The following is a 23155-nucleotide window of genomic DNA, read 5'->3' on the forward strand; positions in this document are numbered from 1 at the left end:
GTCTTGCCACATAATTAAACAGAAAAAGCCCTACCCCAAAATTTCATCTTAGACTAGCAAATTAAAGATTCCCTGTGCCACTCTGCCTCCATACTATTCTGGATAGACCACTTCAACAGGAAAGAAATTATTAGTTCATTCAGAAACCCTATGTATTCAACCACTGATCTTTTAAATCACTTTTAACATTTTCAGCAGTAGTGGTAGATTTGTAGACTAGACACTAGGGATGAAACTATTGGTCTAAAGGTCAATGACAATGCTTTCATCAGCTTCAGTGGGAGCAGAATCTTATTCAATGTTACTTCATTTTCGGTTGAGCAATTCATTTTATGAAGGTTGCTAAAAAAAAAAAAAAAGACCTCAAAATATGTATTATAATATACAATACACATATGTAATAACTATGTTTTTATTAACTCCTTGACTTATGCTGTATGTTTTTGTTCAATTTTTTTCTATATATGACTAATTTTAGCTTACTGTTGGATACAAAAAAAAAATATGATGGACTTAAAAGTTCCAAAATTTCAGAATATATAGGAAGATTTACACAGCACATTCTATTGAAATACTGAGGAAAAAAATAACCAGGTCAAATAAAATATAACTACACAGAAGCAGATGACTTCTTCCTTTATAATGTTTAGCCATTATTGATGTCTCAATATGTTTCAGCTCATTTTTCCCAATACAGAAGGGAAAAGTGTCATTCTAAAAGGTAATCCTAAAATGTTATGACATCTATTTTTATGTAGGTATTCCTTACTAATGAAAACTAACTTCAGAAAAACAGAATATACCTGGAAAGTTACTACTTGTAGGATTACATACACTACTCAGGCCATTTAAAACAATTCCTGTTTAAAGTTTAATACTGCTATAACAACTCCATTTGTTACGGGAGTTGCATAAAATTCAAGATTACAAACTAATCCTTTCATGTTTATATTGCAGCCTATCATTTTTATGGACAATTATTATTAAAAAATCCTTTCACTCAAATCTCATATGCCAAGTTTCATGCTGAATTTTTGATGCTGAAAGCCTAGATTTAGAATGGAAACAGTCAATTCTGTTGTAGGGTTTAAATCTGACCTTTAAAAAAGAAACAAAGAAAGGAAAGGTGTTAATAACTGCCCACTTCTTCCTCTCAGTTTACTATTGGGAGAATATTAATAACGCACAAGTGATTTAGAAGTCTTAAAACTATTTAAATGGGTAAGTAAAAGAATGGTTTCCTCACATAACTTATTATAGTTAAAACACAAAGTAACCTTTAATTTCTTTTTAAAAATTATAGTTTTTCTCTTCTCCATAGTCCACATCTGTAACCCCCCACCAACCAAAAATGTAGCCCCCATGGAATCAAGTGATATGAGCCTTTCATATCTTAGTCTACTCCTTGGTAAATTAGACCAAAGCCTTCAGAACCAGGTGCTGAAAGTAGGGCTCCTAAAGTCATGTACAACAAACACCAAAACTATAGATGGCCTGATTGTCAGAAATTCTTAAGTAAACCTGAGCCACAGGTGCTCAGCACCTTTGCACAGCAGGCTAGTAGTAATTTAAGTGTCTGAACATCAGTTGAGGAATCAGACTTTAAAAGCAAGCAGGCTGGAAGATTTTCAGATTTTCTCAGCACTGGCTCAACATTGTCCCCAGTGAAGTCATTTGGGAAATTTTGAGAGTAGTACCAGCATTGAGCCCTTTTGAAAAATGTGTAAGTTTGAAGATTGTGGCCATAGTCTATAAACATAGGAATCAAGGAGCTGGGACTAACAAGAAATACAGTTTAATGCTTCTGCAGATTAGAAACAAGAGTGGCTTCAAAATGCACAAAGTAAGCTTCTTGGTGAAATGAAGTATTTGATGAATGCAAGAAACTGAAGAAAAGACATAGCTTTAAACAAGGCAAATGGGAAAAGCTGGTCTCAGAACCCATTGTGCCATACCTGACTTCAACATGTGGTATGCAAAATGTTCACACTTTACATCAAAATAAATGAAACAAAAATATTCAGGTACATTGTACAAAAATTCTCATTTTTATATATACACACACACACACACACACACACAAAACCCCATATCTAACAGATTTACCATACCGAATTTTAAAAAGTTGCTTGTAGAATGGTGTTAGATTTTTTTTCTCTGCTTTAGGCAGTGCTGTTGCTTTGAAGTCAACACCAGGCACAATATTTTGAAAACAAAGCCAACTAAGCAAGGAGCACTATACGAATTTGAACTTTTTTCTAGTTATCAGTCCTGAGGATGCTGCAGTAGTCCCAATGTTTAAAACTAGGAGACTAGGATCAGTGCCCGGTATATTTAGGTGCCCATCTATTTATTGTAAACAACTGTGGTACCTCAACTTTCCCCAGTTTCCTTCCCTCCCCTACCAAAAAAAGGTTAATCAAAGATTTTCAAAATCTGCACATTCAAAACTGCTCAAGTCCTTGACTTTGTAAGCCAAGAGTCTCCATCCATAACACACACTGACGTGTGTATTAACATTTGTAAGATACATGTGCTTTTGTTTAAAAGTGTTGCTCGCCTTTAGACTAATCAGTTTATTACTGATAATGTTCCAAATTACTTGTATTTTAAAAACCACAAATGAAAACAAAATCATTATAAGGTAGCAGCATTTCTGATCACCTGAAATGGAAGCTCAATAAAGGTAGTGCTCCTTGTTGTTGGAAAAAGAGCAGGGCAGTGGGGAGCAGAATGTATGGGAAAGAAGTGGCAGGGGGAAGAACATGTAAAATTTGGGTAAACATACCCCAAGTGTGTGCCAACTGAAACACAAACACCCATTTTCACAGAAGAGGCTTTGTGCAACATCTATCAAATAGAACAAGTCTTAAAAATTACACAGGATTATGGACGTTCTGAAGAGTGCATTTAGAAGCAGAGAAAACCCAATTAAACACCTTCCTGCAACAGAGTGTCTCACTCAATTATAAATCAAATGAAAATTAAAAAAAATAAACCTAAGCTGTTTACAATGTTTCCCAATTTATTCCCTCCCAAACATTACAAAAGTTTATTTTATTATTATTAATAAACGGGCTCCTCTGCAGTTCATATACAATCATAGGTGAACTTTAAATTCCGTTTTATACAAACATCTCAAAAATATTGGGAGTGAAGTATGGTAGGAAATATTGCTCACATTACTAGTTAACATGCATGTATGAAAGGAGGAAAATGGTTTGTTAGTGCATACCTCCAGAGCAGAGAACCTACCCCTCCAAAGAGATACAGTAGCTGATTACAAAAAGGTAATGTCCACAAAATTAAGTTTTTCATGCTATTCTACTTTCCAGTACTATACTCTAATTACTTTTTCAATTTATAAGCCTGGCAGGGTGTTGAACACTGAGGTATATAAAAAGATACCTGCACCTTGAGGAAAATCCATCTTTAAAAGGTTTTTTTTGGCGTTGCACAAAAAGACATTATTTACATTAATTTCACTCAACTACAGTAAATGTCCAATTTATATTAGACGATAGAGGATGCCTCCATTTTTAGGCACTTCTGAATGGGAGTTGTTGTTCTGCTAAACCAATCGTTACATCCCCCGCCCTCCCCCCCAGCAAAACAAAAATCAGGATAGATTTTCTACTCTAGCCCAATTGATTTTCTATGGATGACTTCCTGTATATAAAAATGACAAAAGGAATATTAATTAAAGAATGGTGGAACAGCCTAAAGTATCAGTTTTGCAAGACAGAAGATGGCTCCTTAGTATTTAAAACTAATTTAACAATTTAGATTTGATTTTTAAATATATGAATGAGACATAAATATAGGCTATCAATCTGTTTAAAAATTTCATTCACATAATGGAAAAAATTCTTATTTATTAAAAATATCACATTTTGAGACTAGAAACAGTAAAGTGCATGAAAAGTTTAAAATATAAATTCAAGAAAATCTTATAGCAGCAAAAAAGCAGAATAAAGAAAAACTTAAAAACACAGACAACCTTTTCTTATTATTGTGCCATTTTTTAAACATTTAAAGCAGCCTACTAAATTCTTTCAGAAAATTGCATTATGTTTACTGCCTCTTGAGGCACAAAGTTTTGAACTGGCCACCTAGAGCATAAATGAAAAGATTCCAGCACAACTTGAGAACATTAATAGTTGGGAATGAACCAGTAGCTTTTTAATTCAACCCTAACCAACAAAGAGAAACAACGATTATTAAAAGCATATGATGGCTATTTGGCAACTAGGGTCAGGAAAAATAATCCAAGGAATGACGATGGCTACCACTCTCTCCTCCCCCACACACACAAAAACACCTAGACAGTTATTTAACATGCCGTTTGGAGACAGAAGTAAGATCATTTCCAGAGATGTTTTTCCTGTACCCCTAGTTTGACCAGTTAAATCCAATCCATCTTTGCAACTTAACTTTTCGAAAGGGGACCCAAGGATAGGGTTGGAACAAATTTGCTCTTGCAGAACACAACTCAAAAAATTCTTGCAACAATTTTTAAGTGCAATTTCTTAACTTTATTTCTGAAGTCCTGTTCCCATGCTATGTTGCTGAACAGCTTCCTGTCTTGGTTTGTCTAAGATGACTGTTTAATAGAGTTCGGGTTGATAAATTTCTTAGTCAGAAAAATAAAAAAATTATGTTCTTCAGAGTTCCAAGCAAGTTACCAATATGTCTGCCAAGCAAGAGAGTTTTATACAGCTTTAAATGCTCAGATCTAATTGTTCTGATGGCATATTTCCATCGTAGTGAATGGAGATACATCAGGAGATAATTTAGCCCTCAAATTTCAATAGATATATGCGACCATCTTTGGTTTTAAAACATTAGCTAGATGGGGAGAAGGGAAGGGCTACACTGTTAATAATTTACAGTCAACATTAAGTGCTTTGCTGATGTGCAAAATTTGTTTTGGGTGCAGCACTCATATCTCTGAGTCCCGAAAAAGTTAGTATTTCTAATTATTTGCCCTACAAAACAAGTCCTTTTCATTCAGTTCTAAGTGTTACATATTTTCCTTCCTTTTAAAAATGGCTCTTTTTGCTACAATTTGGAATAAAGCATTACATTTTAGATAGATTAATATGCAAGTTTTCAATCTGATGCGTCTGTTTACAAATGCAGTTTCCAAATGAAACAAAACAAGCTTGCCAGCTTAAAAATTAAATTAAAAACCTGAAAAGGGAATAATACTTTGGTTCCAGCCCTAGTGCCAAATGATACCAATATGCACCAAAATGTGCAAAGTCTCATATCAAACACACAATGAAAGGAGCTTGAAGAAGCAGCTTAAGGTTGGCCATACTTCACTCCTACATACTTTGATTTACAACTGTACAGGTCCATAACAACAGGTCCTAGCCCTCTAAGGGGCAGGGCTCCACTACCTCCTGTTTGGTAAGTGAACACCGTTGACAAGAGGCAGGAGTGGAGGGTGGAGTTCGAGGTGTGTTAACAGTGAGAAGTGGTCTGAAGGGATGTGAGGGTGAGGACACCCAGTGATGTTGTTCTCAACCAGCCACTGAGGATCCAAAGGCCCGAGGACACCAAGCACGTTCATATGAGTGTTGGAATAGAAAATGTAGTCAATTACACCCTAGAAAAAGAGAGGACAAAAACAAAACAAGAATAAAAAGATTTTGTTAAAACAAGTCTCACATCCTAGTGTAGTTTTCTAAACACAGATTTATTTTAGCACAAAAAAATCCCCCACGCTCGTTAACTCCACTCCACAGTTTGTAGGGAGACAAGCAGCAATTAAGCACCACATATTGCAAGATACATAGTGGAGACTGCATAGTCAAGCAGGGTGGAATTATGGAATGCAATATCTGATGTACAAGATGGGGGAACCTGCTGCTGTATCGTTTACATGTAGTCTATATAATGATACAGCTTTTTGACTGATCAAGTGCAAAGCAATAGAGAATATAAAGTATGCAATTGTGACTACTATCTTCCAAACAGGAATTTCCAAGAAGTTAATAACCAGCTGGCTAAAAATCAGCACTAAGGAAGTCTTGAATACCAGGCCCTGTAGGTGGTTACTAGCTACCAGGAAGTGTTAAACCTACAGGCCTACTACTGTTTGAATATTGTTGCAGTGAGTCTAAAAATAACATAGTACTATTGGGCATAATTGTACAACATGTACAGAATATTCACAACAGGCTAATGGTCACACAAAACCTGTCATCTTATTATTGACTCTGAAGAATGTGCTTAAAAGCCATTCACTGACACCCATGGCATTTACTAGTCCAGACCCATTGCTGTCACCTGGGATCACACAATGGAACTTGTGGCTCCTCACTCCTGTGTAAATTGTGCAACAATTTAGTGCCTAAACCAGGGTAAAAGTTAGGGCTTTTTGAGAATAATGAGCTGCCAAGTAATAGCAATCCTACTGCACTTGAATGTGATGATCAAGGAGGGAAGACAGTATAAAAACAGTAACATTTAAGCTTTAAAAAAGCAGGGAGTCAAGAGAAGCTAAGAGAGAGGCTGAAACACGAGTAGAGAATATAGAATCCTAAGGATTTTCCTAATATCTCCTAAGGAGCAGCAGGCTCAAAAAAGCTTGTGTACTGCTGAACAGGAGAAGAGGTATGATGTTAACCACTTCAGCTCAGCAGTAGAGTTCAAGTAATCATTCAAGACTTCAAATCTAAGCTCAGGGAAGACAAAAGCAGAACAGCCAACATAAAAGATGGAGGTTAGATGGATTAAGATGAAATTCAAGGTATATCAAGAAATTCTGCAAGCACAGCAGAAGCAGGAAGCAACAAAAAAGTGTTCAAAGGATCACGAGAAAGTAGATAACAATGAATGTCAGAATAATGTAATTCAATACTAAAAGTGATTAAACTGCATTCAAGTTTACCCCAGAAGCTGTCAAGGGAGATCTGACCCAAATCTACTTTTTACTGGTAACGTATTAGCAGAAATTCAGGCCTCAGAGTGAATTGATAAATATCAGTAAATCAGAAGGTACACACCATATTGAGTTTCTAGCAAAAATTTAAAAGGCGACATTAAAAACAGCAGCTAAATCAAGGATTAGAGAACTTCCAGTATACCTTACTTAAGATTAAACTCTAAGGGTCTTCCAAAGAAATACAAGTGGAAGGCTTGCTGTCATGTATATCTGGTAAGCAGGTTGAGCCAGATCCTTTGAAGGATGCCACCAGGTGGGAGGAGGTAAGTTAAGTATGAGGAGGTAAACAGCTAAGCACAGACTCAGGCTTATCCCTGGCTGGCCAACCTCCTACCACCACTGCCTAGCCCCTCTGCAAGGAGGTAAGCACTGTAACACAGTGGTTTTCAACCTTTCTTCACTTGAGGACCCCTAAAATGTTTCAAACAGAGGTGCAGACCCCTCTGAATTCTAAGTGGGGATATTCATATATTTCTGATTGATCAGTCATCTTTCACAGCTCCCTTAGACAGGGGATTCCAGGTTGAAAACCACTGCTATAATATATGAATTAGTTTTTAAAACTGAGTACCACTCAATTCACAAGAGTTATGGAGAAGTGCCTCAAGTCCAGACAAGCTGAGAACCACTGACCTAGTAGTGGGTGTCCTCACTAGCCCTACTTCTATAAGAGGTGATTAAGCAGCTGAATTCTTGCCGTGAAGAAATTTAACAGTAGGGCACCACATAGTTCCAGACAAAGACTAATTTTAATTCAGTATAGAATACCCAAAAGTGTGAAAGAAGGCAAAACAGTAAGTTTACTTATCTACAAACAGTTTAGGTTAGCTAGCTTGAGAAAGGAGTGAGAAGAACTTCAAAAAGTACTAACCAAGAGAACGACGTGGGCAAGATTGGCATGTGAAAATCTAGATCTGCTACACAAATTGTAAGCACATATTGAGGAGGGAAAAGAATCTCAAATATTAACACACACTACTGATTTCCAAGTAACTTCACGATGTAAGAAAATGTTGTTGACAGCTTAAAAGATTTTTTTCTGCCAAATGTGCATCTGTAGTCCATAAGCAAATATGGTTAGGAATAATTTGAAACAGAATAATTTAGAAAAATATGCTAGTAAATTGGAAGGCAACAGGTTGCTTTCCTTTGGAACACTACACTCAATATTGACCACTTCATCATATAAAAAAGTATTACAGAATAGAGAATGTTTCAGACACAAGGAAAAAAGGAAACTGAAAAAGATAAGATAAAGAATACTCACCTGGCAAGGAAGTGAACATGACAGAACAATAAATGGAAGAGATGTGAAGCATGTCTTCTTAAGTCTTAAAACATGAAAAAGGAGGCAGGGAACTTTCAACATATTTAAAAAATGGCAAATTCAAAGCCTATACCGGGGTAAGCAACGTTTTTTGGCCAGAGTGCCAAAAAACCCACAATGTCTACCTTGGAAGGTGCTGGAGTGCTGACATGCCGGAGCCTGGAGCAGCTGTTTGCAGCCTCCTGGCTGCAGCCGGGCCAAGGAGCCCTGTCTGCTTGCAGCAGGGCTTGCAGCCTTTCAGCTTCCTGCTGGGAGCAGCCTGGGCTCCGTGGCTGGCAGCAGCTGCTTAGAGACTGGCTGGTGGTGGCATACCGAGCAAAATGGCTTTGCATGCCATGCTTGGCACGCGTGCTGGGAGTTGCTAATCCCTGGCCTACACAATGAAGTAACTTATTCACAACACAGACTGTTACACTGACGCAGGATAACATTAAGATCCAAAAACTTGGCTAAATTCAAAACGACTAACATTTTTAAAGAATGCGGAAAAAAAAATCTAAAGGAAATATGAACAAAACCTTTGCAACAGCAATTGTAGAAATAGCTGTCATTAAGTACAAGGCATGCTCTACTACACAGCCCATGCAACTTTGATGAGCCACTGTACTGACCCACTTACTTTGAAATCAAAAGTGTAATTGGTGTAAGGCATCAAGTTGTTTTCATAGGCGCTCTTAAGCTGGAAGCCATGTGTGATTCTTCCTTCAGAAGCTCCATTTTTTCCGTTACCACTGAAGTTCATGAGACACTCATTGTAACGCAACTCTCTGAAGTCCTTATGGTTGTCAGCTACTATACCATTGCTTAAGTATTCCACAACACCTGTTTTCAAAATAAAGATTTAATTACTTGCTTTAAATCACTATTGAACTATACCACACCACACAAAGATCTTTCTTATCTTTGCAGTCTAAGTACAGATACATCTGACAGCCAGGGATTTTTTCCCCTCCTCCCTCCAGTCTCTCTGGGAAACGTAGGAACTTCTTATTAGCTGACGTAGCATCAAAAAGCTCTCTGACAGCTTTGGACAGGGGTATTAAAAAAAGCTTAAGATGAAAGAAAAAAAAAAAAAAATCAATCAGTATGGTGGCAGCCAGCAAGTATTTTTGCACAACTAAGCATCAAAAAGACTATAGCATATCCATTCATTTCATTCCTCATTTTATTTTCCCACCCCCCAAGTGCAACAAACCATAAATTTATTCTTAACTATTTCTATTCTTCAAGCATTCATTTTCACAAGTGTACCACAATTTTATACAAGATTACTACTATATCTAAACTTGTATTTAAATATATCAGTGCTAGAAGTTTGATGCACTATACTCCAGAATTCTTACCATTTTTTTTTAGAAGCACAGCAAATACTACAGTAGTTCATGTAATCATGGAAGATTATTCTAATGGAGTTATTGGTTTTGGAAGTCTGTATCAAGTTCTATAACAGCTTTTTGCCAATAAAAGATTTTATCAGTAAGTGATGAGGTGCAAGCACACCAAACATCTTGAGTGGAAAGATGACCCAAAAGCCACCTTCTAGTAAAAAGAATAAAATCAATAAGAAGCCATTTCTAAATACCTGAATCAGGCAAGGAGTTAAGATCCGCACACAGCACCAGAGGAATAGAATTAGGATCTGCTGTTGGGCTACCAGGCCTGCTAGAGGCTCTCTCAAGGATATTTTTCAGTTCTGAGACAAACATCATAGTCTGAATAAGTTTCACATCTGAGTATTCAGGGTCCCAGTGCATGTGGGCATTTGCCACAATAAGCAGCTGTCTGTCCACAGCATGAAGAGCCTTTATACCTAGATCAACACAATTGGTACAAACATGTTGGTTGCGTGAATGTAATGAATTCCCTTTCCATATACAACAAATATGTTAAACTTTGCATGGTTATCAGCTGGAAGTTGACAAATTAGTGAATGGAGAATCTCTGACTTCCACTGAAGAAGTTTTTCTCAGAGACGCAACACATTCTATTATTTGCTTACAGATCTCAAATATTAACTTTTCAAAAGGCAAGGGGCAAATTTTAAACAAGAAACACTGTTAACCATCTCATTTGATATAATTACAAGTCCTTTCAAGGATATTAAAATTAAATGTCAACTGCTAAGTCAAGCTACATCCTTCAAACACTAGTATCGTTATGTGAATTGGCCACAATAAACAGATAAGAACACAAAACAACTACAGTGATAAAATGACAGCACTGCTTCTATAAAAGAAGATACCATCTCTGGAATACACTTCAGGGAAACCTTATTCTAAAGACATTGACCCCTACTGTTAAACTATTTTTAAAATATTCCACCTCTACTACCACATACTAGATAGTTTTAACTCACTGCAGTATGTTTACTCCCTCCTAGGTGCTATAGGATCTGGATGAGTTTCAGGTTCTCTTAATAGGATTTAAAGCAAGAAAAGCCACCTAAAAATGTAAACGCCACAACTACTCCTTGTTTAAAGTGTTAGATGGAGAATGTCTGCCTTTCTTTCTTGTAAAAAATTGTTTTCTAATCTGATTTGGGCCTTTCCCTAGAGTCATATAAAGTCCTACTGTAGCAACAGTGAAGCCAAGGCTACTATTTGTTCAAGACTGGGGAAACTGGTGACCAGCTAGGAAATAGTTTCATAAAGAAATTTACTCATTCCAGGGCTATATTAAAAATCCCAGAACACTGAAGGTGACAAAGTCATATATCTGAATGCTTTTTAAGCAATTTCACTCGCTAGTCATCCTTCATGAAAGGCTGTTTGAACCTAAGTCCTTTCCAGTGAGTTATTCAGTACCACCCATTGGAGATGTGAGAGAGAGAGAGAGAGAGAGAGAGAGAGAGAGAGAGAGAGAGAGAGAGAGAGAAGTAAGACACTAAATAGAAAGAAAAGCAAGATTGCAGAATGAAAAGCTGAGCAACAGCACCTAGTATTGGCAGGGGGGGTTTTTTTTGTTTGTTTTTTTTTTTTTTTTAGGGCTTTTTTTGGTTTGTTTTTTTTTACATGGACATGCCTGCCTAAGGAAATATGTTCAATAAGTAGGGGGGAAAACTGAACTCAAAAACAGGTAATAAGATGAACTTGAGAGGAGAATACCAATTGTAACCGACATTCAGGTTAAGCAGCTAACAGAAAACACCAGTTTTCAAAAGCCAACTTGTGTCTTCTCTCTCAGGTAAGAGGTTTCCTGTTTTGTAGGAACTATTATCAGAGTAGCTAACTCTATGGTGTCCCATTCCAAATATTTAAGGAGCAAAGTCATATGAAGGCATACTCTACACAATTTGATAAAATAGAAGTCATTCCCACCTCTAACTGGACCTTGCCCTTTTCAATCTGTAGGACAGCAGTTGTCATACATACCTGTTGCAAATAATTCTTTGTGCACCTCTAGCACCACAGCAACTCCAATGTTGTCCTTCGTCATGACTCTGTTTAGCATAGCTTCTGAACCTTCAGAGTTGGCCATTGCTACCTGGTTGAACTCCACGGTGTCCTTCTGCACCAATGTGAATCTGAGTAAACACACAAGCACATGTAAGAATGTCCAACATGGTCATTTAGCACACAGCTGCATTATACACCTGCTGAAGTTTAAGACTTTTTTTTTACAGCCACAGTTTTTCAAAGCCACATTCTCATTTGGGGCTTCTTTGTGCAAGAGGTACAGGAGTTATCCTTACCTCCACTCATTTTCTCATTCTAAAAAAAAATTTCCCTTGCCTTTCTAAGAATTTCAGTGGGTGAACTTCTTAAGTCAAATTGGTTGGCTGACTCGAATACAGCCACGGAGAAGACATTTGATCTCTTTTACATGCCACGGAAAAAGTCTACGTTAATCGCAACTAAGCTACTGTATTTACTTAAATATAAAGACAAGCCCCAATAATTAGGTTCTAAATATATTATAACAAATTTATAAATTTCATATTTCAGGTACAGAATCTAAGTATTGGAGGGTTGTTTTGAATCCCGCTCCAATGTTACGGCAAGGAAAGCAGTGGCTAGGGGGTTGGGACAGAGGGGGGGCCTTGCCCTCTACCCTGCCTTTCTTCCTCCTGCAGTCTGAAAAAAAAGTGAAACACTCTGCAGCAATCTCAGTATTTTGTTTAACAGCATACTAACTTGATTGCCACTCCTCTTGCAAAAAACACTTTCCCTCCCCAAATCCAAGATCAATATTTTGAGTGCCATTGTTTTATTCCTTATGTTTTGCTTGTGGATGAAGTTGCTTGGCTCCCTTACTTTTCTGTCTTGAAGAATATTGCACAGCCGTCCACATGCTTTTTCTCCTGCTCAGACATGATTTTGGCACGTGACTTTGGAGAGAAAAATCCATCATATCCACGTTCTTTTAATGCTGGCAGAAAGAGAATGAAGTATTGCTCTGTTTCCACTTCCTGGAATTGAAAACAATTAACATTACAATGAAGAAAAATCAACAGATTATTAATATGAACATCCCCTCAACCATACCCCTCCCCCTGAGATGAAAATATATTGCCAATGAGTAACTTATGCCAAAACCACAGATTCATATTGCTTACAGAGATCACATCATATCACATTCTATTAGCTGTCAGATAGATGGAACGTATTTGGATTCATGCACATCAGAAGTAAAAGGAATTACAAAAGAAAGGAAAGTAACAGGTGTATTTTGGGTATAAATAGGAGATCGTCAGCTGTTTTTGACATCTGAAAGAGGATACTATCCTAGGTTTGTGTGTCAGATTTAGATATCCAGCAGCCACTAATACTGAGCTTTTTGAACTCTTAGCAAATCTCCCCTGTTCAATAACAATGTTTGATCTCCACTGAAATACACCGCTTGGGTACTAGGCTTAGCTTGAGCTTTTACAAAAGAAGCCAGCCATTCTCTTCTTGTGATTTTTTTTCCTGCTCAACTAGCAGAGCTGGTTTAAAAGTGAAGCTTAGAACATTTTTAAAGCAGCAATAGCCAGCTAACCACACTGAACATTTAAGATGAACACCTACAACCGAGTTGGGAGCACAGACACAAATCGGGCACAAATGCTTAACTTCAAGCATATCAATAGTTCCCTTGATTTCAGAAGAATACCTTCATGCATGTGCTTAACATGAATAGTTACTGCACAGGACAAGCATTATAGCAAATTAATTTAACAACACACTTCTTCCAAACAAAGCTGTTGCTGCTTCTCAGCCAAATCCATTACTGTGCAAATCATCAACAAGGAGTTAATTTATTCTCTAATATAGAATTTTCAATGTAAAATTATGATTAGATTTTCTAATTTTGCCTTAGTTGTTTAACAGAGTTAACGAACAGAAACAAAATATGAATAAGCTATGTATATATTTTGTAATGGTAAATGTTTTGTTAAACAGATAGAGAACAATGCTGTGAATACAATGTAGGTCCAAAATACACAAATTAACTGCTCCTTCATTTTAAAATGAAAGCCAAAAAAGTGGTTACATTTACCTGAAGACTAATGATATCTGCATCACAATGTACGATTTCTTCCATGATTCCCTTTTTCCTATACTCCCAATTTAATGCCCAGGATGGGCAGTAGCCATATAGCTGCCGGGTGGCATATTTATCACACAATACATTGTAACACATAACTGTGAATGAAGCTAGGAGGAAACATAAGGTGGGAATATTATTTATAAAGGTTGAGGGAAAAATAATACAAACTTATTGAGAGACTAATCCTACCATATTTTTGCATGTTTCTTTACTTGAAGTTAAGAAAGTGTTTCAAGTAAGTTGCTAGGCTTTGCTCCTAGAGTTTCACTAACCACTGTCGTAAGAATCCTTCAAACTTTGTTACTGGCACACAAGGTTAAACTTTGAAAAAAGGATCTAGCTTGGATGTACAACATATGCCTTTGCTTGCACAAAGAATAACAGCTCGTAGAATCTGTGGTCAGTCTGCCGAGCTGCGCCAAGCAGTTACCAGTCTTGTGCACACTAAAGCCTGAGAATAATTAAAATGAAATACAAAGACTGGATTCGTTCAGTTGCAAGCGCTTACAACCCCCTACCAACTTCAGCAGCTGTTACAGGTGCAACTGACAAAGACAACTGGGTCCCTATATAGCCATTTTGTTGCTCATCAATATCCAAAGAATCTGTGCTGGATTTCTGTTTGGGAAAAAGGAAAGGGTAGAGCTGTAACGATTGCTAATTGAGCCAAAGACCTAATATTTATTGTTGCTGCTACCCTGAAATGACAGCTTCAGGTTTAAACATATATAATTATATAGCATCATAAAAGCAATTTGTCAGAGTATTTGCAAAATGTTTCAACAATATTCCTTAGTACCCAATAAAAGTATGTGTACTGATATATTATAAACACTGTATGCCACTTTCCAAAGCATTACTGCTCTGAATCTTATTGGTTCTCAGCAAGAAATTGGCTATAAAGATACCGAAGCACATATTTTTATTCCTAATAAACCAGCAGATTTATTTTCCCTCTTTCTTATGGTATAAGCTCATTGGGACTAAAGAGGGAAAAAAAATGAAATCAGATGTTTTAGACTTGAAGCAACGTTTGAGGATACAGCAACACTTTAAGCTTAAAAAATAGCAAGAAGACTTCTCTCATGCTTTCATGTTTAAATTTAGACATGGAACAAGAAGAAACATTTTCACAAAAGCTGAGAAAGTGTTAATAGTGTTCTTTAAAAACAAAGAGCACAAAGGGTGGAAAGAGACCAAAACGCAGTTCTTAAGAATTACTTCTTGGTGCAACAATTGTTAAGCCTAAATAGAGGCTAATATGTGGGTTTCTTTTGCAGGAGCAGAAAAATCTCTGTAGCACATTCATGAAAGTTTCATAAAACAAAACCAAAAGCAGCAATCATCCAAAAACAGCTCCATTTGTTGTATCTTAATAAATGAGGACTTGATAACATAAAGAATAGGAAGTTGATGTAGCCACACCCTGCATAAGCATAAATAGAACAGATACTGCGATTATCTCTGTGGAGAAAATATTATTAATATTCCATACTGTGGAGAATTACAAGAGATGGGGGTGGGGGGAAAGGACATCAGTGTAAAACCTTACTGGAAACTAGTGACCTTAATGAAAACATTGCCAGCCTTAAATGTTTAGAAATTTTTGTGTGTCTGATTATTATGCATCTAAAACTAAAGCATTCTTTGAAAATACAATACTGCATATTATTTGCAAAGTCATGTGTCAGTCTAAATGAAAGGGGGTTGTTCCAACACACAAAATTTACCCACTAGAGAATCCTACCTACTAACATTATTCTAGACACCTAGGTTAGAGACAGACATTACACACAAACCAGTTTAAGTGATCAGAAACCTGTAACCTGTTTAAACCTGTAACAGAACAGATGTTCAGTACATATAAACCAGTTTGAAAACAGCTGAAACCAGTTTGAGATAAACGTGGTTGAATGCAGTATCAGACTTAACTGATTTGGGTCAAACCAACTTATGCAATATCTGTCCCAGACCCCTTGCTGGCTTAAGATAAACCAGACAGACACCCCCAGCATCCCGGCATGCTCTCTGGGCTGGGTGGGGCTCTCTGCTCCACAGCAAGGCTGGCCCTGCCCCTCTGCTCCCTGGCCACAGCTCCAGCAGAGACCTGTAGGCACAGAGCATTTGCCTGGCTTCTCCCTGCTAAACAGGGATTATTCCCCCTGCCCCTATGCCTTACACAGACACCTCAGCATTAGCTAGAAGACCACTTGCTGGCTACGGTCCATGCTGTGGGAGATGACAGGCAGACAGGCTTTTTGGACCTTATCACCAGGTCGCTTAATGTCCTTCCTTGGAAGATCTGTTTAAGAAGAACCCCATTAGTTAATGGAGAGAGGCTTTGTTTTCTTAATGGGTTGATAAACACTGAGTTAGGGGTGATAAATATTCCCTGCCCTGCTGCTTAGGAGAGGAGAGAATAATCAGAGTGTCCTGCTAGGGCCTGGCCACACCTCCCTCAGCTCAGCCCTGCTGAAAGGAAGGGAGGGCTGCTCTAGCATCCCTGACCTCTAGCCTGAGCCACTGCAGGCATGTGCCTGCATTTCTGCGATGTCAGTCTGGTTACAAAACTGATTTAGCCTAGCCAAGTTAGACTATCCTGCAAAGACTGAATCAATTCAGGCTCAGGCTTTTTGAACGTCTGTCCCTAGCCCTAAGAATTCTGACAGACCTTACTCCTATTTGTTCCCAGCTTTTGGGCTGATGCTATTTGCAAACAATATTAAAGACCATTATGTAGGAATGCAGTTAAAAACAGCAGAATGTGCAAAGTAGCAGTATTCAGCAATTTAACAGGTCGAGTAAGCACAGTACAGAATAGAGTTTGGTTTTTTTTGGTCCTGATAGTTATTGCATTTTTGCTCTGATGGTCCATTCAATTTTTTGCTATACAGTTCCTCACACTGGTGCTTGCTCTGCCAAGAGTGCAGGGCTCCTATAAGGGAGCCTATAAGGGCTCCTATATTCTGGCCATAAAGCAGCTGAAAGAACACAGCTTGATTTCTCAAATCAACATATTTGTAGCACCAGCTGATCCTGTGTCATCTGCTCACCTGTAATTGGCAAAAATTTGGCTTGGAAGATAACAAAAGGAAACACAAAACCCCATGATGGCATGTGAATCTTTGGTTAAAAACCACACACACATGCACACACACACAGAAGCAATCCAGACTACAGCCAAAGGAAAGAAAGGTGAGCAGGGAAGAGGAGAACAGAGAAAAAATGTTAGTGCAGTATTAAGTTTTGAAGACCTAGCACTTCACAGTGCTTTTAAAAATGTTTGCATAGCTTTGGGTATGACACTTATCCAAAATTAATTTCACCTGCTATAGTAACAGATTAAAACACATTGTTGTTCTGCCTTGTACTTTGGAAGGCTTTCAGAAGAACACAGTAGGGACCAGGAAAAGGAAGCAGCACAGCAAAGAATGTCCTCTGCCTAGAAACAGCATGCATGGGGTTTTTAAGCTGCTTCTTGCAGGTTAGCATAAGCAGCAGCAGATGGCACCAAGATTCAATTACAAAACATGGCATGCATTACACTATAGCTAAACTACCCAGGGGATGAGAGGAATGAAAGGAAAGTGAAACCAACACAGAGGGTTCTTTACAACTGCATTTATCACCAGTCTAGAGATGTGTGTGGTATCTGTATGCAAGTAGGAGTGATTGCGCGGGGTGGGGGGGAGCCTTCTCACTATTTTTGAAAAATAAGCCAAAGCACCTTTCCTTTGTTGATTTGAGTTGAACTGAGTAGATGCCTTATCTCAGAAGCATCAAACTCATCTGGCCCCAAGGGTCAGATGAGTGGAAAGGAACCAGTTCATGGGCTGGATGAACAATATGGGGCTGGCCCTGTCTCCCCCTCCCCCAACATGCTGGATCCTGTCCCTGGTTCTGGGACCTGCACTGTGCAGGGCATGTCCCCAGAACAGCCAGAGCAAGTGCTAGATCCAGCATGTGAGGTGCAGGAGGGGGAAGGTGTGGTCTCAAACCCTGTGCCAGTGCCATATACAACTTGTAGTCCTGGAGAAGGTGCTGCATGTAGCATGTCCCAGACAGGCTGGGGTGGGCACTGCATGTAGTTCATGTCCTGGGCCCTATGTGTGCAGGGCTGGTCCAGTGCATGCCATGTATGTGTCAACTGGAGATGCAACGGCAGCACCAGGGGCTGGATGCTGAGGCTCCACAGGTGCCATATTTGAACAGTCAACAGTCTAGTACTTTTAGAAGAAGCAAGTCCAACGTTAGAAAATAATTGTTTCAGCACCAAGTCAAAAGGTAGAGAAAAAGCTGCAATCTGTTTCTGAACTGATGCCACAAAGTCAGACAAGAGGCATTTTCAGCACAGAGGTGAAAAGAAGAGATTGTACCTACATGAATAATTTGCCATTTTTAATTCTCTGCATAGAGGGCTCCTATACCCATGCAGGGAGCCTGCTCTCACGTGGTGGAAATCCAGTGCATCAGAACAGACTCAATTAATCAAGTCAGCTGAAGCATGAAAATTAACATACTCCAGCAGCCTCACATGTCACGTGCATCAGTGTCGCCACATGTCTCCATGCTGACAAAATGGCAGTGGCATGCTTTGAAACAGAAACACATCTGATGAGTTTTAGTTCAAAGTGCAGGGACACATGGCAACACTGATACATGCGACACAGCCACTTTAATTAGAGAGTCATACTAATTAAAAGTGCCCAGCACACTGGGAACACACGTAAAAATGTCGTAACAGTCTACTGTTAATTGACAACAAGAGCCTAAAATACTAAACCTAAACATGTCCGAGATGCATTTCAAAATATAAAGCAGGCACTGGCAGAAAGGAAAAAAGGAATAGCCACAAAGTTACCTGAGGGCAGAATTTGGTCTCGTTCTTTTAAAGTAATCCATGGCCTTGCAGGCAACTGCTCTGGGTGAACTGAAACATTCAGAAGAGCAATGAATTTAGTACTTATCAATATAAAAATTATCATTTTAATTTACAATCCAAACTGATGCCTCAACAAGCGTTTCAGACTGTGCTACACTAACCCAGAGAGAAGATACACCCCATTCACATGAAATCTATCAACCTATTTAAAGCTTAGGAAAAAAGACAAATTGGGGGGCGGGGGGGGGGGGGAGGGGGGGGGGGGGGGGGGGGGGGCAGGTAAAACCTCATTCAGAAGACACAAACATGAATTCAAGAAAAACAGCGAGTTCAGCAATCAGATGGGTCCCCCATGACTTCTCCTAGAACTTCTTTACTAATCTTAATAGTTCATAAGACCATTACTGAAACGTCTCTACTGTTAGGTAAGACTGCTTCTCAGAAAATATGCTTAATCAGTCATCTGGGGTGCTGGCAGACATAGGGGGGAGAGGGTGGGGAGAAACAAAAAACCACACAGCAAAAACAAGACAAAAAAAAAACACCCCACTACCAGAAACAGCAGTGCATTATTTCAGCATGGCTCCACAGGATCTATATAGATTGGGTGCTTCAGCAGGGCTTTTTGGCACTTTTAGCTAAAGCTGATTCAATCAGCTATTAGATAGAAGTGCCAAAAAAGCCCTACTAAAGCACCCAGTCTCTACAGATGTTGGAAAAGCCAGATGCAACCAACGTGCTGCCTCTTCTGGGCATGCGCTGGGCTCGGCATGAGAGTGTGTGCCGAATTTAAAGCAAGCGCCATGTTTGGATTTTTTTCCATATCTACACGCAGCTAAGGTTTAGATACTAAAATTTATCTTCTAGGACCTTGTTCACAAGATAACTCATCTGCATACATAATATGGATGACAAAAGGAGGTTGCTTTTGGATTCAATTGTTTTTGGGTTCAAAAGAAGGTGTCAAAACATGTGGGGATGGAACAATCAAGTTCCACTGTGAGCAGCTCAGGTATAAAAGAAAACTTAACAGTTTGTAATTATAATTCAATTCCTTGAACTGCAAAATGCTAGCAAGTCATATCAAGGCATAGAACACCAATATTTAAAGAACACATTAGCTGAGAAAACTTACTAAGATTTTTATTTAGTGTTTCTTCCAGACAGAAAGTCTCTTGTGAACATCAAATGCATTTTTAAAGTAATCATCCAAAATTTCAATTTATGTTTAAAATGTTTATGGGTTGGATTCCTTTTGACCTATAAATTTCTTTGATGGTAAAGCAGTGACTAAACTATAAACTAGCAGTTCCCAAACTATGGGTTGCAACCCCAAATGAGGTCATGCTGAAGAAAAGTTGGGGAAGCACTGCTATAAATCAATAGACAATTAAACACCAGTGTTTGGAGCTCTTTTATTCACGAGGTATTTCTAGACTGAAGCTGATAGGCAACTCAGTCAAGCTGCTGGCAAAATCACCTTCATAGTTGTGAAAAAGTATCAAAAGAAAGCACTGGAAATTAGATGCCCTCTACTTTAAAAACAGGTTATAAATAGGGGTGCACTGAGAGATTTTGGAGGACGATACCAATAGCCGATTTTTAAGGAGGCATATTGCTTAGATACAGGAGTGGAGACAGACGTTATTTACTTGGATTTTAAAAAGGCTTTCGACACAGTGTCACACCCAATTCTCACAAGCAAACTGAGTAGCTGTGATGTGGATTTTTTCACAGTAACATGGGTGAAAAATTGGTTTATGTGATGCACCCAGAGAGTGGTGGTGGATGGGTCAGTTTCCCCCTGGAGAGATGTGGGCAGTGGTGTCCCCCAGGACTGTCCTTGGACCAGTACTGTTCAATATCTTCATCAGTGATTTGAACGAGGGTGTTCAAAGCACTCTGTCCAAATTTGCAGATGACACCAAACTACAGCAAACACAATGGAAAGCAGGGAGCAAATTCAGGCGGATTTGGACAGACTGGGGAAGGGGGTGGATCAGAATAGGATGCAATTTAACAAGGATAAGTATAAGGTGCTGCACCTGGGGAGAAAGAATCTCCAATACAACTATAGACTTGGAAGTACCATTCTGAGTAACACGGCAGTGGAAAGGGATCTCGGAGTCATAGTCAACGCAAAAATGAACGAGCCACCAATGTGACGTGGTAAGTAAGGCTAACTGCACTCTTTCTTGCATTAGTAGGTGCATCACGAGCAGGTCTAGGGAGGTGATACTTCCTCTCTATGCAGCACTGGTGAGACCACAGCTGGAGTACTGCGTCCAATTTTGGGTGCCGCACTTCAAGAGGGATGTAGATAACCTTCAGAGGGTTCAGAGGAGGGATACTTGTATGGTTGAGGGCCTGCAGGTAAGATCCTATGAAAACAGACTGAGAGACCTGAATCTCTTCAGCCTCTGCAAGAGAAGGCTGAGAGGTGATCTTGTGGCTGTCTACAAACTCATCAGGGGGTGGTGGGGGTGGTCAGCAGGGAATAGGGGATACTCTGTTTACCAGGGCACCCTTCCGGGTTTCTAGAAATAATGGCCACAAACTGAAGGAGAGTAGATTTAGATTGAATATCAGGAAGAAATTCTTTACCGTGAGGGTTGCCAAAATATGGAATGGGCTTCCAAGGGAGGTGGTGCTCTCCCCTACCTTGGGAGGTGTTCAAGAGAGACTGGACAAGCACCTGGCTGGGGTTACTTAACCCCAGCGCTCTTTCCTGCCTGGGGCAGGGGGTCGAACTCGATGATCTATTAGGTCCCTTCTGACCCTAGAAATCTATGAAATCTATATTGGCCGATACTGATCCGATTTCCAATACAGCTGCGTGCAGCTGGTAAGTTCACTGTGGTGGGGGGAGAGGGAAGAGGTATGAGGGGAGAAGATCAGTGCCCCCCATGGTAAGGGAGGGAGCAGGGGAAGGTGCTGCCCAGCCAGGGCGGGGCACAGGATGGAGCCACAGCTTGTGCCATTACATGCACCCTGGAGGGCATGGGAGGCATGCGCCCCTGGACCTGCATGTGTCAGGGTGGGTGGGCTGCAACCATGGGCTGGAGCCGGGATCTTCTTGGTGGGGGCTGGGCTCAGGGCAAGGGCTACGGAAGGGGCTGGAGCTACCCTAGATTTCACTGTAGCCCTGCTCCCAGCTGATACCCACCCAGCGTAGCCCTGACTCTTCCTTGGTGTGTGGGTGGAGGTGGGGTGTTGAGCCAGAGCTGTGCCAGGTGGGTGGCAATGGTGGTGCTGGGAGCGGGGATATGGCGAAATCTGGGATGGCTGCAGCCCCTTCGTAGCCCCTGCCCTGAGCCCAGCCCAGCACAGCCCCAGCTCCAGCCCACAGCTGCAGACCGCCCCACCCTGCCCAGATCCAGGGGCACACGCTCCTCCCGCGGCTCTGTCCCAAGCCCTGCCCCATCCCAGCTGGGTAGCACCTGCCCCTACCCCCTCCCTCACTGCAGGGAATGTAGATCTGCTGGCACCCCTTCCCTCCCCTTCCACCACAACAAATTTACCAACTGCATGCAGCTCTCCATGCTGCCAGCTGTGCTTTTCACTACCCGTGTGCTGTGCTGCAGCTGCACACACGCACAAGCATTTATTGGCCAAATTATTGGCTGTATCAGGCCGATTTCTGATACAGCCTATTTTCTTTATATTGGTACTGATCTGGTATCAGACGGTTTTTATCGGTGCACCTCTAGTTATAAAGCCAGGAGAGTGTCTCAGCAAGCTTTTCCCGGTGTCATTCAGGTTTGGTACCAGAACATCTGAGTGAAATGTTAGCTTCATTCCTCAATCCATTTAATCTTGGGCCATTTGGTGATGATCAACAACACTGCCAGTTTAGATTAAGATTTAGGGAATCATATGTTGTTTCACCCACTTCTCTGAGACGTGTGCTTGTGCATACATGAACACACACAAACTGCTTTGGAAAAGCCGTACCTTTTTGTCTCTATCACCACTGAAATAAAACACAAATCCACAAACAAAAAACTAGGAATCCAGGTGAAAAGGGCCACATGTCCCAGAACAAAACCAGGGCTATCTTGATAAAGATATTTCTTTATCCTCTACCACTGGTTGATACAATGCTACAAGCCTGTATTTATTTCATGGCAGTACACAGACAGTAAAAAGCAGTCAGAAGGGAATCGATGCAGACCTTAAATTTAATGAGATTAAATACAAGAAGAGTGAAAGCATTCTGGAGCTCATTAGGACTAGTAAACTTCTGGCTTTGTTACCTGCTAGATTGTCAAGCATGTAGTTCAGTAGCTTACGTGTTCCATCTGGGTCCTGGTACAGACTGAGAATATCCTGCGATAAAGGATTGCCTGCAAGGGATTCATAACAAAAAATGCAATAATTAAGCTCTCTGAAACACAACTTGCAACTTAATTGAACTTTCCAACCTCAGAGGGGATGGGTCCAATGATCCTGTAGTACTTTT

At 39.8% G+C, this 23155-nt stretch overlaps 1 protein-coding gene across 3 annotated transcripts in view; it reads right to left on the reverse strand.

Annotated features, from left to right (window-relative positions):
- Positions 1–6: 6 nt before the first annotated feature.
- Positions 7–23155, reverse strand: part of CNOT6L (CCR4-NOT transcription complex subunit 6 like) — an 85100-nt gene continuing 61951 nt past the window's right edge. For all 3 annotated transcript variants that reach the window (XM_025206549.1, XM_025206550.1, XM_025206548.1), the window contains 8 exons: positions 22950–23039; positions 18673–18741; positions 13761–13918; positions 12536–12690; positions 11654–11805; positions 9865–10092; positions 8902–9104; positions 7–5614 (listed from right to left, as the gene is read on the reverse strand). In XM_025206549.1, the coding sequence (XP_025062334.1) occupies positions 5402–5614; positions 8902–9104; positions 9865–10092; positions 11654–11805; positions 12536–12690; positions 13761–13918; positions 18673–18741; positions 22950–23039 (1268 nt within the window). In that variant the 3' untranslated portion in view covers positions 7–5401. The remainder of the gene's footprint in view (positions 5615–8901; positions 9105–9864; positions 10093–11653; positions 11806–12535; positions 12691–13760; positions 13919–18672; positions 18742–22949; positions 23040–23155) is intronic.

This window comes from Alligator sinensis, unplaced genomic scaffold, assembly GCF_000455745.1.
Source record: "Alligator sinensis unplaced genomic scaffold, ASM45574v1 scaffold989_2, whole genome shotgun sequence".
Lineage (NCBI taxonomy): Eukaryota > Metazoa > Chordata > Crocodylia > Alligatoridae > Alligator > Alligator sinensis.